Source organism: Lineus longissimus, chromosome 19, assembly GCF_910592395.1.
Source record: "Lineus longissimus chromosome 19, tnLinLong1.2, whole genome shotgun sequence".
In the NCBI taxonomy this organism is placed as follows: Eukaryota; Metazoa; Nemertea; class Pilidiophora; order Heteronemertea; family Lineidae; genus Lineus; species Lineus longissimus.
Window position 1 is genome coordinate 721,001 of NC_088326.1, and position 13,049 is coordinate 734,049.

At 41.9% G+C, this 13,049-nt stretch overlaps 1 protein-coding gene across 3 annotated transcripts; it reads left to right on the forward strand.

Annotated features, from left to right (window-relative positions):
- Window positions 1-1,441: 1,441 nt before the first annotated feature.
- On the forward strand, window positions 1,442-12,654 carry LOC135503289 (organic cation transporter protein-like). 3 transcript variants are annotated; one of them, XR_010449879.1, is made up of 13 exons: window positions 1,442-1,539; window positions 4,017-4,425; window positions 4,551-4,654; window positions 5,437-5,591; window positions 7,539-7,707; window positions 7,888-8,017; window positions 8,300-8,347; window positions 9,016-9,122; window positions 9,287-9,507; window positions 9,806-9,987; window positions 10,098-10,234; window positions 11,109-11,550; window positions 11,611-12,654. XR_010449879.1 is itself a non-coding variant. In XM_064796797.1 (12 exons), exons 2-12 carry the CDS (start codon window positions 4,039-4,041, stop codon window positions 11,197-11,199), a joined length of 1,731 nt encoding a protein of 576 aa, XP_064652867.1. In that variant the 5' UTR covers window positions 1,442-1,539; window positions 4,017-4,038; the 3' UTR covers window positions 11,200-12,654. The 3 variants fall into 3 exon arrangements, 2 of the variants coding, with proteins under 2 accessions (XP_064652867.1, XP_064652869.1); XM_064796797.1 differs by having other exon boundaries at window positions 11,109-12,654; XM_064796799.1 differs by lacking the exon at window positions 8,300-8,347 and having other exon boundaries at window positions 11,109-12,654.
- The last annotated feature ends 395 nt before the right edge of the window (window positions 12,655-13,049 follow it).

Below are 13,049 nucleotides of genomic sequence, written 5' to 3' on the forward strand. Positions count from 1 at the left end.
CGTACATTTTGTAGATGTTGGGAGAGTTTCATCCTGAACCTTGGGATTTGAGACAATATTTCGAACTGGTTATATCACAGATTACTATAGGTCCACGGTTAAAATGTGAGTGGATCTGAGCGCTCTCTCTCACCCGTCCATATAAAAGCAAGAATGGGTCGCTTTGGAAGTAACTGACAGAAAACAGTAGGGTAGCACACGTCTGTCGTCAATATGGGTTGTTCCCCAATATATCAGAGCTAGCACTGATCAGTCTCCAAGATGGGTTGTTCCCCCAACACACCATCGCCCAGAGCTAGCACTGATGCTTGTCTTCAGGATGGGTTGTTCCCTAACACACCATCGCCCAGAGCTGGCACTGATGCTTGTCTTCAAGATGGGTTGTTCCCCCAACACACCATCGCCCAGAGCTAGCACTGATGCTTGTCTTCAGGATGGGTTGTTCCCCAACACACCATCGCCCAGAGCTAGCACTGATGCTTGTCTCCAAGATGGGTTGTTCCCCCAGTACACCATCACCCAGAGCTAGCACTGATGCTTGTCTTCAAGATGGGTTGTTCCCCCAGTACACCATCACCCAGAGCTAGCACCGATGCTTGTCTCCAAGATGGGTTGTTCCCCCAACACACCATCGCCCAGAGCTAGCACTGATGCTTGTCTCCAAGATGGGTTGTTCCCCCAGTACACCATCACCCAGAGCTGGCACTGATCTGTCTCCAAGATGAGTTGTTCCCCCAACACACCGTCGCCCAGAGCTAGCACTGATCTGTCTTCAAGATAGGTTGTTTTCCCAATACACCACCGCCGGGCGCTGGCCAGTGCTGATCTGTCTTCAAGATGGGTTGTGCCCCCAATAAACACACAAGCGTGAATCATTTCGACGTACTGTGAGATGTGAGAGACCCCTATTGGTGACTTCCAGCAGCTTTAGCTGCCTAGCTGCTGCCTATATTGTCGCTTTAACGACTCCGATATCCTGAGGTAGCCAGTGACTTTCAATATATTTCAATATACTATTTGTATACGAGGTAGGGTCATTGGGTAGGAGTATAGCAAAAACCTGATCTCAGGACGCGTGAAAGCTGACGCCGTTTTGAGCAACTCAGCCCAGAAAGGGTTAATTACACAGATTTGCAAAGGAATTTCAGTTTCAAAAAAACGCCGTCAGATGTCAATAGTGTCGGCCTGATGGTAATCTTGCTTCTTTGGCTTTTTGCAGTGTAATTAAGTTACATTTCTACTTTAGAAGATAGTTATATGCCCTGGTCGATGCTATCAATAAACTTTTAGACTTGAACGACATCAATTTCAATATTCATTTCAACTTTTCCCAGGCCATTGTCGGCCGTTGATAGTCCAACCTGGATCGAAAGTGGCCTGTCACCTGGAACCCAGACTGGCCACGTGCTATATGCATGTGTCAGTGCAGTGTGTATGGCATGTCAGTTTACACTCCATGCTCGAGTAAGCTGGTTAGTGAGGGATGTTGCATAAAGTCGTTGTGAATCTCTAGGCGAATCGGATTCTTCGGGATTTGTGGTAAGCTTAAATTTACTGTTGATCTAGTTCTTGTCACTTGTGTGTTTCCATTTCTATCTTCAGATTTAAATAATAAGTTACTGCAGTTTATTAAAGGCAGCAGTCATCACCCTATACCTGCAGATCTGCACTTGTCTACCAGTTCAGACATTCTATTTATTGACACCACTCAGTTGAAGTACAGCAAGCAGTGTGTAATCAAGTCGTCTCTATTTTGAAATGAACCTGGGGGGGGGGGCAGGGTCCCTGACCTCCTGAAGACCACCAATATGACACCGTAGCTACTCCCTGTAGTCCCCCTTTAACTCAGCATAAAGTGGGAATTCATATTTCAGAGCATAAGCTTTATTACAATCCATGTGCCTATGACTATGTGGCCTGTGGTTGGAGTAAAAATCAATATGTGAGGTCAGATGACTTGCACACTAAATAGGCCTACATCTTTCAGTGGCCTACATCTCAGGTGATGGTATGGAGTCCAAAGCCTGCTGAGGAGCACTTATACAGAAGGCCTAGGAGTGCTTATAAAAAATGCCTGACAGGCCGTTTAAAAAAAGTTGAAACTGGATAGATAGAAGTACAAGAAATAACTCACAAAATGGGGTCATCCAAATGCCCCTCTCCTTGCATACCTTCACAGAATAAGAAGAAATGGCCTCGAGATATGATGAATGTTTCTGTACCAGTGCCTAGAGTTATCGATCATCTAGGCCTACCTGGCATTTGTTAGTATTTTTCTGGTGATGTTCAGTGACATGAGGAGCAGGTAGGCCTAGCTCATAACCGAAAAGGAAAGTTCTTCGTTTCTATAGAGATCTGGCATCCACCCTTGAGTGCCTGCCTGATGGTTTGACTATCTAATTTTGGGATGACAGTGGCAGACAAAAGCTAGAGATTTCGATCCAGTGATGCATGAGTTCATAGTTCATCTCATTCTTACAAGATACTATTACTAAATTTAGAAACTTTTTCCAACTTCTGCCATTTGTGGTGCAGATTCAAAGGCCTAGCTGTGGTCAGCGTTTGCGAGGCTGATCAAAGTTTGCCATAGGCTACAGTAGCTGATGCTTGTGATTGATGAATACAATTATGAACAAAGTGTGTCAGTATACACAATATTTATATCGGGTCTCTGGCCCGGGTCATCAGAAACTGGGTTAAGAGGTACTGCATTTCGGTATCTAATGGATGACAGTGGTAACAATGACCATATCGGCCAATGCTATGATGAGATAGAACCATGTTTTTCACTCTTCCACCCCCCCCCCCCCCGCCGCCTCGAAGCATTGATGCAGTTCGCACAACCTCCGCAGGTTGTAGTTGTGGTCTGATGTCCTCATATCTGACCTGGGAACTCCCAAATTTGACTTTTCAGACAACATGGGGGAAGTTTGCTTGTGCAAATGAGACAAACTTTTGGGTAAGACAGTGGCAGAAGCTGGTACAAGAGTTACATGCTCTGTATCCAGTCATGCATGAGTTCAGAGACCATCTCATTCTTATGAGATAGGCCCAACTTCCCTCAAAGGAGTAAGTTTTATAAGATTCAAAATGGCCTCAGGTACTTAATCCCTATCCTGATTTCAGATTTCCCTATCCAAAATAATAACAAAAAGCTAAAACCTATGGAATCCTTGACCAAATTGGTATAAAAGTACAATGGGTGTAGTTAGGGATTACAATTGATTAAACTTTAGCTTGAACTCAGCAAGAGGCCTCACAACCCACTTGTGGAGTACAAAGTGGTGGTGTATATTTAAATTAGACCCTGAATGTGACTGACAATACTTTGGAGAATATACACAGGTTCTTTGACTTGAACAAGCCCATATTCCTTGTATTATTTGGCCAAGCTATCTCCCGGGAGCTATCTGACCGAAGGTAAGTAGCGTTATGCTTCAAGTTTAAGGCCAGATGTGTTGTTGGACTTGGAGCCTCTCTCTTACCTTCTCCAGAATCAGACCATAGTGCAGGTGAGGTTGTCCTCCGAGCTTGTCAAAACAGGATATAGACAGAGTCTCACATACTACTCGAAAATGTCTTTGCAACCTTGCATGGCATCATGTAATATTGTCTTCTGGCAAATACATTCTGATAATGCATTGTCACTATCGGATTTATCTGCAATGATCATACCAGCAATGATCTATGAGATTGTCTTATCATCAGTTAAAAACTCACTGTTACACATTTCAGACATTGGTGTGAGAACAGTTTGGAATTTCAGATTGGAGTGGTGAGTTGGTGACTTGTGTAAGAACACAGGAAAGGCTTGGGATTGCTGTTCATCATCATAAGAAAACTGCATGAGTTGCTGATCGGAGTCGCCAGGTTGCACAAGATGCTTTAAGTTCTATAGCCTGAAAGCAAGGCCTTGGCCTGAAAGCTGGGAACTTAATTCGAGTGCTGCTTTGAGGCTGGAAGGTTCATCTGCAGACAGCTTTGGCCTCCTCTAAATCTTTGCATCCTCTTTGCAGGTCATAACAACGAAGCCTCAAGATGAATTTCGACGAGATTTTACGAAGAACCGGCGAGATCGGCGTCTTTCAAATCATACTTTACATATTACTCGGATTCGTCGGAATTCCGACCGGAGAACAAAATCTTTTGATGGTGTTTTTGGGTCAGGACCAAGATCATTGGTGCACCATCCCAGAATTAGCCAACATGACCGCCGAACAACAGAAATATATCGGTGTTCCGTACGATTCGGAGAAAAAACGCTTTGACCGTTGCCAACGATACGATTTGAACTTTTCACAATACTCGTCTGAGGAATTATCAGGATGGAATCGGACTCTCATGATTGACAATACGACCGCGGTGAAATTCTGTAGTGCTTGGACGTTCGATAAAACGGATGGTCTTTCTACTGTAAATGAACAGGTAAGGAAGATGCAGACTTTTGATATTTTCTGTAGATGGCGCTGTGAGTTATAGACCTTAAGGCCTTAAGGCGTTTTCATCACATATCTTCCTCAAATATCCAATAAGAACGATTTTTCTTTCAGTTCGGTCTGGTCTGTGATAGAGATTGGTTGACCGCGCTGGCCACGACAATCTACATGGCCGGGTTTATGGTCGGCTGCATGTTCTATGGTTCCATATCAGACAGGTAAGTGCCTTGCTTGAGGTTACTCTGGAGGGAGTTTGGGATATGGACTCTTAACCTGAAAGACCTTATCATATCTAATCTCAAAGCTGCTGATAGGTTAGTCTCTTTCCTGTCCCCAGCTAACCCGAGTTTCTATATCTAGAACCTCTGAAATACTAGGCTATGTTAATATTTTCTTGGGTTACCTTTATCTATATTTTATGATGGTTTATTGTAGTGAAAATAGGCCTACTACGATAGATGTGTTGCAGTTCAGGTGCTTTAGAAAAGAAGCTGGTGATTTGTGGTTTGTTTGTAGGCGAGGATAGGTTTAGGTTATCACCAGTTTACCGTGCAGGCCTACCTGGTAGAAATAGCTCAACCTTGTGTGGTCATTGTGCCCCCCCCCCACAGGTGTCAGATTCGCCTGTGGGAATCAGACGTATAAGCGGAACCTCTCTTGGTCTTGACGGACCTCAGTTACAAAATGTGTTAGGGTGCATGCACAGCAGGGGGGCACTCTAGCCTGAGTTTGCATGCACAGCCAGAAGTGGTGTGAGGGTTCACAGCCAGAGGCGAGTGTGATCTAAGGCACCTATTCCATAGAGCTATACCCTATACTATACTATACGCGAACAATAGTTTCATGGTCATGCACCCTTTGTGAAGCCATTGTTCGCGTATAGTGTAGTATACCGTGTAGTTTTATGGAATAGGTGCCCAACAGACTTGTCTATCTTGAAAGAAGGAAAAGTATCTGCTTTTGATCTGTCAATTTTACAACGTTTTTCCTTCTGTTTCAGATACGGACGTCATATCACGTTAATAATCACGTTATTCACGGAGATCTGTTTTGGGTTGATCGCGGCGTTCGTCCCCTTTTACTGGCTTTTCGTGATCTTTAGATTTCTAGCGGGTACTGCAGCGGCTGGCAGCTTTACAACAGCTTTTGTCATGGGTATGTACTAGGTGTCAAAATAAATATGGTACACTTTTGAAAATATAAAAACTCTTATTCAGATCCCAATCAAATTATAGTATTATGCAGCTGAGACATGTCCATTTTATGTAGTATCACCCTGAGCGCACAATTCAAGGCTGCAAATATAATCTTCAATTGATATGCACTTTAATTGGAACTTAATCAGTTGATATATTAGTCTATGTCATTATGATTGATCTTATTTGGATTATTGACAAAAGTTTGTCAACTGACGTGTCAAAATGATATGTTGCGTTTTTTATGAGGAAATATTGCTATCTGTGAATTGAAGAGTTCTCGTTGACCTTGAATCTACACTTCACTTGGCTTCTCTGTCTGCTTACGAGTCAAGGAGGTATAATGTGAATTTAGACTGAAATAGCACCTCAGAATAATCATATCAGAATGTAATCTGAGGTGACGAAGAATATATCGATAAGCTTTGCAAGTGTCAACATGCATGTAACAATGACACCTAAAGTTAGAAAGGCCGAAAAAAATAGTTGTGTTTCCCGTCACAGAGCCTCTCAAGAGGTACATGTGGCGAAACTTATCATTACAGGCAATTTTTTTAGCTTATTTTGAGATTTTTTGTGGTCAAGAACTTTAAATTTTGAAGAGACGCGATAAAAGTCTGAAGGGGATTTTTAAAAATTTGCAACAAAGTTTATTTTGGTTTTTTGTGGCCAGGACAAAAAGGTCCCAAAGCTATTTTTTGGCCTAAAGGAATTTTCTCAAGCAGTGTTTATAAAATAAGACCTTTGAACTGGCCAGTTTATTGTCGCTGACCGGTTCCATTAATGGGGAAAGGAAATCCTATTATTACTTCGCCAGACACAATAACTGTTACCGACTTCAGGTATGGTAATCTAATGCGATAGGCTTTTAAAAGTCCAAAACAAATTTCATGCCCTGTTTACATCATGATTTCTAATATCATTATTTAACAATTTGGCCTTTAGTCTTGATGCAGCACTTTGATATTTTTGCTTCAATATACCAAGTTCCCATGCTCATTGGTGATAAACAAAAAACTTTCAAAACCAAAAGGAAATATGACATTTACACTCAATTAAACCAGAAATTTATAGTGTTGCAACTCATAGAAAGCGGGTTAAAAATGATTACGGTCTGGTAAACCTCACTAAAAGCCTAACAATATGACTTAACTGTACTCTTTCTGCAGTGTTTGCCTGGTTTCGAAAAGCTAATTAGCCAGACAGACAAGGACATCCAAGGTGCTCTGTACACCACAGTATTCCTCGCAGTTGGTATGATTACACTCTTCACAAAGAGCTAAACAATGAGTCTGTTTAGTTACCATTGTAATTGTGTTTAAAGGCACACTAGCCTACTGCCTCTTTACACTCTGTTGCTGCGTAGGCTGTCAAAAGTGAATACCCAGTCGGCCACCAAAAGTCCCCATCCAATCAAACAGGTGCAGCTTTTTTTGGGTTCCCTCCTCCCGGCTGAAGGTGCTGCAATTATTTTCAAATTTGAAACAGAGCAGTTTGTCTTCAGTGAACTCTTGACCCCAACGTTTAACAATTCTAATAATGAGGCAATTTAAAGCCTATGAGTGCAATTATGGTATTGTTTGCTGGTCTTCTGTTTATGCCAATAATTCTGTCATTTAGCCGTGTTTAATAACATCAGAAATTACATCTCATTATCGCCCATTATGTTGTTTAGAATCAGGGAAAATATGTCAATCTAGTTGGCTGTCTCATCCAAGCTCATCGATGGTGTTGTCCTGAAAAAAATAACTTTTCAGACATGACAGATGGTCAGTGCTGCCATCTGTGAGATGGTAAGGTACCAATCTATTGACATGAACACATTCTGCTGTAACTCCAACTTCGGCTGTAACTTGGCCACATCATCTGCACGAATTATCAATATCGTCTGCTCTACTCTTTTCAGTGATGGAGATGATTGGGCCAAAATATCGTGTCATCCTCGGCGTATTTGTACAGGGTTGGTTTGCCCTTGGCTTCATGCTTGTTAGTGGTCTAGGTTATGCTGTGCGTGATCATGTCATGCTTCAAGTTTGCTGTTCGGTGCCAACGATACTGCTGTTATCATATTGGTGGTAAGTAGCAATGCATTCTGGGTAGAGTTTGACCCTCCGAGTGTCTTGGCTAGTAAGCGATCTTGGTTGTGGCGTGTCCTACTTTCAGTATGCTGTTCAACCCTTACAATACTGTGGTGACATATCTTGAAGGGAGATTGTTCATTTGCATAAATTCCAACTTTCTGACCTACTTTTCAGGTTGGTGCCAGAGTCGCCGCGATGGCTTATCTCTGAGGGAGAGATTGACAAGTCGTACAAAGTCGTCAGCAAAATGGCCAAATGGAACAAAACAAAAGCGCCAGAAAAGCATTTGTTTTACTCAGAACATGTAAGTGAATGTTGTAAAAACCTCTCAGATAATTGAGCGTCAGTTCAAGTAATAATTTGCTTCGTCATGAGTGTCGTTTTCAGCCTGTGATGCGGAATGACGCCACAAAACTCTGCGGCCACTTGAGGCTAAAGTTAAGATGCCCACGTGTAGGCATAGTCATTGAAAGTCCCATACAGGCCATGAGAAGTTACATGAGTCACAGCGCCATCTGCAGGAGTTTATCAAAAGTCCACTTTCTCATAGAAAGGTCTGATAAAAGCGGATGATTTTCTTTTTCAGAGGCGCCAATCTTGCAGTATTGCAATGTGTAGTATGGCCAGTCACCTGGTATGCCGTTTGATTTGTTTAGGCATGATTTGCTTAGATCGCTTGCTCGTGTGGTTTCACGTCTGCTTATTCATTAGGCTGGCACATGTTTCTTTTCATACTCATTTCATCTTGTGTTTTTCTCTTGATAGCTAAGACAGGTAAATACGAGAGTTTTCTGCTAGAATTGTCGTAATTCTCGTTGATGCTAATTCTAACAACATAAAATCTCGTTCACTGTGCATGCGCTTGTGCGTTATAGAATTCCATGGGTGTGGTCTAACATTATCATCCAGAGTTCATTTTCTTTTATTCTTCTGCGTTTTTCATTTTGCTTGCTTTACCATTAAATTGTAATTTGTAATTTTCTCTCTCCAAATTGACCTATTAACCCCTTTTAACCAAGTCTGACCTATGCTTTTAATATTAGTTGATAATTCAACAAACTTCTAAATGCATGGAGAATCCATACAATGATACAATGGAAATGCTAAAACAGTACTCCCCTCTTGGAATAATTCGAATTATAGTCTCAACGATTGTTGAAAAATGACTTGAAATAGGCCAATGTTTCAGAGGTTCATGAGGCAGTATCTCATTCCTTCACTTTGCTGCAGACAGTCCTGTAAACAACCAGTTAGTTCTTGACATTTTCTGACAATAACAGTTTTACATGTTGTTTTCCCCAGGGTAAGGATGTCTCAGCAGGCATGGCAGGTGCCAGGAGTCCGAACTTCTTCGACCTGCTCAGAACGCCAAATATGAGAAAGAGGAGTCTGAATATCTTTTTCAATTGGTAAGTAAACGACGGGCATTGGTCTGGGCATAAAAATGCCCTGTACCTGTTCTCGATAAGCAATCTCAAGCAAATCCGACAAAGTTCATTCCTTGTCGCAAAGTCCACTCTGTGTCTGTCACCATTTTTGGCATTTTTTCATGATTTTCCTTTCCTTGTTTCAGGTTTGTGAATTCTCTCGTCTACTATGGCCTATCTCTCAGTGCGGGAAGTCTGGGGGGAAGCATCTACTTTAACACATTCTTGTCCGGAGCCGTAGAATTGCCTGCATATGTTGTCTTGATTTTCACAATGGATCGTTTTGGCCGGCGGAAGAGTATAATCGCAAGCATGCTGATTGGAGGAATCGCTTGCCTGGCGTGTTGTCCAATTCTAGACAATGAACGTGAGTTTGGATTTCTTCTTCTTCATCTTCAGCCTATACTCTTCACTCGGAGGTCCATTGAAATCTACTTTTGTTTCTCACTTCATGGAGTCTGTCGCGTCCCCTTTAAGGTCTGTCTAACTCAAGGACAGAGAGATGTAACAGCAGTCACAGGTACCTTAAGATGAAGCTTGATCGCTTGAGTTTTGAACATCAACGGCTTTGTGGTTAGAGCTCTGGGCTCATAATCTAGGAGGTTGTAGCTTCGACTCTTAGAAGGATCATTAAACTTGTAGCCTCTCCGCTCTATTTCTTTCAGCGTTGCAGCCGTTGTTGGTAACGTTTGCTATGATCGGCAAGTTTGGTATCTCCGCCTCCTTCTCAATCATCTATGTTTACTCGGCTGAAGTATTCCCAACGGTCGTCAGAAATGTTGGAGTTGGGTCCGGATCGATGCACGCCAGGATTGGTGGACTAGTGGCGCCACAGATTGCTAGATTGGTGAGTTAAAATGCTGACTGCTCTCCTCTAAAGATGATTTACATGTTATTCACGATGTCACATTTGTTCCTGAACTTCTGATATCATGAACAATTTTCTCGTTTTTTCAGTCATCAATCTGGCGGCCTCTCCCCTCGATCATATTCGGTCTTTTCTCAATCGCGGCCGGCCTCCTTTTCATCCTGCTACCAGAGACGTACGGACAGGTGCTACCAGAAACTCTGGTGGACGGGGAGAACTTTGGAATGTAAGTCATTTCATGAATCGTTTTGCTGATGTTCATATAATGAGTTAGTAAAGAAGAATCAAAGATGAGAAAAAGCAGATTGCCTTGACTGGAACTCAAATCACACATCTTTGGATTGTCAGTCACCTCACTTATATATTTTTGCTTCTAGTCACCCTCAGCAAATTTGACTCGCTAGTTCCTGCCTATAGTTCCTCTTTAAGGGTCCCAGCTTCAGTGATTTGTCAATTGGAACTTGTGCACCTAGACTTACACCACTAACAAAATACAACTTACCACTTACCATATGTCGTATGAAGGTTCCCTCTGATCAGTTAACTGACGATTTATTCAAAATTAAGAAAACCTGAGCCTTGTGACTACTCAAGATTACAACTGGAATGATGTCAGCGGGTAACTCATTATAGGAGGACGTCTCCTGGTGGTGGTCGGTACCATTGCACGGGCCTATGGTCCATATGGGTTATGGATTGGGTTATAATTGCAGTTTTGACGGACTTGACCGGTGGTCTTTCATGGTAGTTTTTGTGGCACATTTCTCTTTTGGGTGCACATGATATCTTTTACAACGAAAGCTATATGACATGTGGGAAATTGTTGCAGAAAAGGCCTGCTGTCATAACACGGTGCTTTTTAGCAGGTTTTACTTCAAGCAAAGGTGGCAGTTGCACAACAAACAACTTCCATCTGGGAATTTATGAGAAATGTTCTGTTGCTAAACGATTTCTCACTGAAGTCTTATCTTAACTGGAGAACTCAGAATCTAAATCTGTAAAATTTCACATGATCATTTGATTTTGATGGACAATTTCAGTTGAAACAAGTGTGTTGCTTGCTGTTCTAAAGATTCTGATTGTAACCTTCGTCCTTTCAGTAAACAATCCAAGACTCATGGAAATGAAGAAGCGGTCGGCTTGAATAAGATGAACGGTGACACGGAGGATCAGGAGGGTGAGAGAGCTTGAACAGGCCCCCGTCTGTCATGAGGGATGCTGACATTGATTATGTGACGGATACGGAGAAACGATTGTATAGTCCATCCCTCCAAGGAGGAGCTGGAATTTTGGGAAGTAAGCACGCTCAAATATGATACCCTTGCCTCAAAGTACACCAGTCTCCATTGTGGACCTCTGACCTTACTTGTTGTTGAGATTGATATGGTTGACAGTGATGCAATACACAGGTTGATTGGCTTCGTTGAAGTGTTGGATCTATGATAAGTCCAGCTGTCTTGGATTGTCAGCAGAATCATCGGCTGTGTCTGCTATCGGAGAAGATTTAACAGAGACACTTAGAGAGAGGCCGCTTAGAGAGAGGTCGCTCAGAGAGAGGTCGCTCAGAGAGAGGTCGCTCAGAGAGAGGTCGCTCAGAGAGAGGTCGCTTAGAGAGAGGTCGCTTAGAGAGAGGTCGCTTAGAGAGAGGTCGCTTAGAGAGAGGTCGCTTAGAGAGAGGTCGCTTAGAGAGAGGTCGCTTAGAGAGAGGTCGCTTAGAGAGAGGTCGCTTAGAGAGAGGTCGCTTAGAGAGAGAGGCCGCTTAGAGAGAGGCCGCTTAGAGAGAGGCCGCTTAGGGAGAGGCCGCTTGGAGAGAGGTCACTTGGAGAGAGGCTGTTTTGAGATAACTGCTACCTCGTTATGCCGACAAGTATTTTTTGACATATTTTTGGATGCTTTTGAGATTTTGAAAGCATTTTGTCAGAATGGTACAAGTGCATTTCTGAGTAGTAATTTTTGTTTTACGGTATATGTATTACTTTTAATTAGTGGGTTTTAATTTGTTAATTAACAAATAATAGTTAATGTCTACTTATTTTCTTGATGTATATATACATTTTTTGCTGAAATAATGTGAGGGGAATAGTAACTGCCGGACTGTAAGGAGTGTAATGCAACTTCAGTAGTGGTCATTTTCTGAATCATTTATCTTTACTTACTTACTTAACTGGGATATGATGGTTTAACCCATCAAAAATGCAGGAATTTTTATCTTTTATCTATAAATTTGTTAAAAGTGTGTACGATCTATGTGGTAAAAGTTGATGATGTTCTAAACTGTTCCAAGTACACTTGCATAATATAAGTGCAAGTGCTTACGATCTATTTAGTAAAAGTTGGTGATGTTCTGAACTGTTCAATAACACTTGCAGAACGTAAGTGCTGACGAGACGAAAATCATGATGGCGAGTGACTTCAAAATAACGACAGCTGTTGTTTAATTTGTTATTCTTCACAAATTCAAGAATGTATTACGTATATTTGTAAAGAGATGATGTATTTTGCTGCTCGTTTTATCAATTACTGTCTGCTCCAAGTTTCATTTGAAGGAAACTGGGACATGCAGGAGATTGGAGACATATTTTCAGTGGTATATCTATCGGAAATTTATATTGCTTGCTAAAAATATATTAAAACTTTTTTCTCAGAGCATGATTCCATTGTTTATTTCTTATGATATACCATTGCTAGATACATGGTATACCTGTACCTGCTTCTACTGATTATTCTAGATCATTGGAATAATGACGAGCTTTGAGCAAATTAAAAAATCTCCCATATGCAGACCCTTACGGTGAGGACACTCTTGTAAGTCACTTAACTAAGTCTGTGGATATGTACACTTCTGTTCTGTTTTAGTCTGCATCCCTGGCTCTGAGGTGAGAAATAGAGAGAAATGAGAAAAAAAAGCATCATAAAATCCTTTGTCCCACGGGACACTGCCTGAGGACATTATGTATAAGGCGACGGCTTACGATCAAAATCGACAAACAAGCTGTCTTCGTCACATCTGTCTCTCCCGCCCGTCTCACCTCAGACGTTTA

What these genes read in the sequence shown, in the direction of transcription:
- LOC135503289 (XM_064796797.1), top strand. Translation starts at nt 4,039, where the DNA reads ATGAATTTCGACGAGATTTTACGAAGAACCGGCGAGATCGGCGTCTTT. An exon ending in CTGCTGTTATCATATTGGTG is followed by an intron (nt 7,708 to 7,887) that starts GTAAGTAGCAAT and finishes CCTACTTTTCAG; the next exon opens with GTTGGTGCCAGAGTCGCCGC. An exon ending in GACGGGGAGAACTTTGGAAT is followed by an intron (nt 10,235 to 11,108) that starts GTAAGTCATTTC and finishes TCGTCCTTTCAG; the next exon opens with TAAACAATCCAAGACTCATG.